Source organism: Myotis davidii, unplaced genomic scaffold (genome assembly GCF_000327345.1).
Source record: "Myotis davidii unplaced genomic scaffold, ASM32734v1 scaffold1364, whole genome shotgun sequence".
Classification (NCBI taxonomy): domain Eukaryota; kingdom Metazoa; phylum Chordata; class Mammalia; order Chiroptera; family Vespertilionidae; genus Myotis; species Myotis davidii.
Genome location: NW_006295736.1, coordinates 547,319 through 548,275, shown reverse-complemented (window position 1 = coordinate 548,275; position 957 = coordinate 547,319). Strand labels below are relative to the sequence as shown.

Genomic DNA, 957 nt, shown 5'->3' with positions numbered 1-957 from the left:
ACCCAGCCTGGGCGGGAAGGGGGCAGGCGTCAGGGCCGGAGGACACCGGCCCCCACAGGATCAGAAACACGCTGGCAGCAGAGATAAAGTATTCACATTGCAGCCATTTCTTTAAGGTCTCCGAGTTTCGATAGGAACGTCATGTGCAAAACTACCGCTGTCCGGGCTCCGCGGGCGGGCGCTCAGCAGCCTCTGCCCGTCTCCTTCACAGTAGGAGGCCTGGCCCGGCCCTGGGCGGGGAGGCAGCCACGGCCGGGTGTTAGGCCAAGTCAGGGTCCAGGCTGCAGCCCAGCGCCTCGATGTCGTTGCTGATGTCCGAGATCATGCGGTCCCACTCGTCCCCCTCCGAGGGCACAGACTGGTCGTCGGAGCTGCCAGCCACTCTGTTCCCGTTGGAGGTGGAGGTGGAGGCGGAGCTGACGGCCCGCCGGTACCGCCCGAAGCTGTCGGTGATGATGCCGCGGCCGTCCTTCACCCCGATGGTCTCCAGGAAGTTCTCGAAGTGCTGGCTGTCCTTCTCGGGGATGAAGGGCCGCAGACCTGCGGGCACACCGCAGCTGACCCTGCCGTCCCACCGGGAAGCCCCAGGTGGAGGAGGGACAGGAGGGGCCGAGCAAGGCACCCCCCCGGCCAGCGGGGCTCCCACCGCACCACCCCTCCCTCATGGACACGACGCGACAGCCTCGCTGGGGCAGAGCCCGGGACCGGAGCTTCACGGTCCCTGCCAGCCAGCCTGTTCTCGAGGGTCCACGGGAGACACTGCAGGCCCAGGACCCATCCCTCGGCTGCAATGGCGTTTTCACCTGCGCCCCGCCAACTCCTGCTCACCCGACCTGCCCGTGCCCCCCCCAGGCTCCCGCAAACTGCTGGATCTCCTGCGAGGACAGCTTCGTGCGCAGCTGCGGGGAGCGGGTGGTGGGTGGGGGGGCCAGTCCAGAGCCACCCCGCCCTGGGACC

The 957-nt window shown here is 68.3% G+C and overlaps 1 protein-coding gene across 1 annotated transcript in view; it reads right to left on the bottom strand.

Moving 5' to 3' along the window:
* Nucleotides 1-84: 84 nt before the first annotated feature.
* CCM2 (CCM2 scaffolding protein) overlaps nucleotides 85-957 on the bottom strand; it is a 28,699-nt gene continuing 27,826 nt past the window's right edge. The window contains exon 6 of the mRNA XM_015568208.1: nucleotides 85-660. Coding sequence (XP_015423694.1) covers nucleotides 260-660 — 401 coding nt within the window. The 3' untranslated portion in view covers nucleotides 85-259. The remainder of the gene's footprint in view (nucleotides 661-957) is intronic.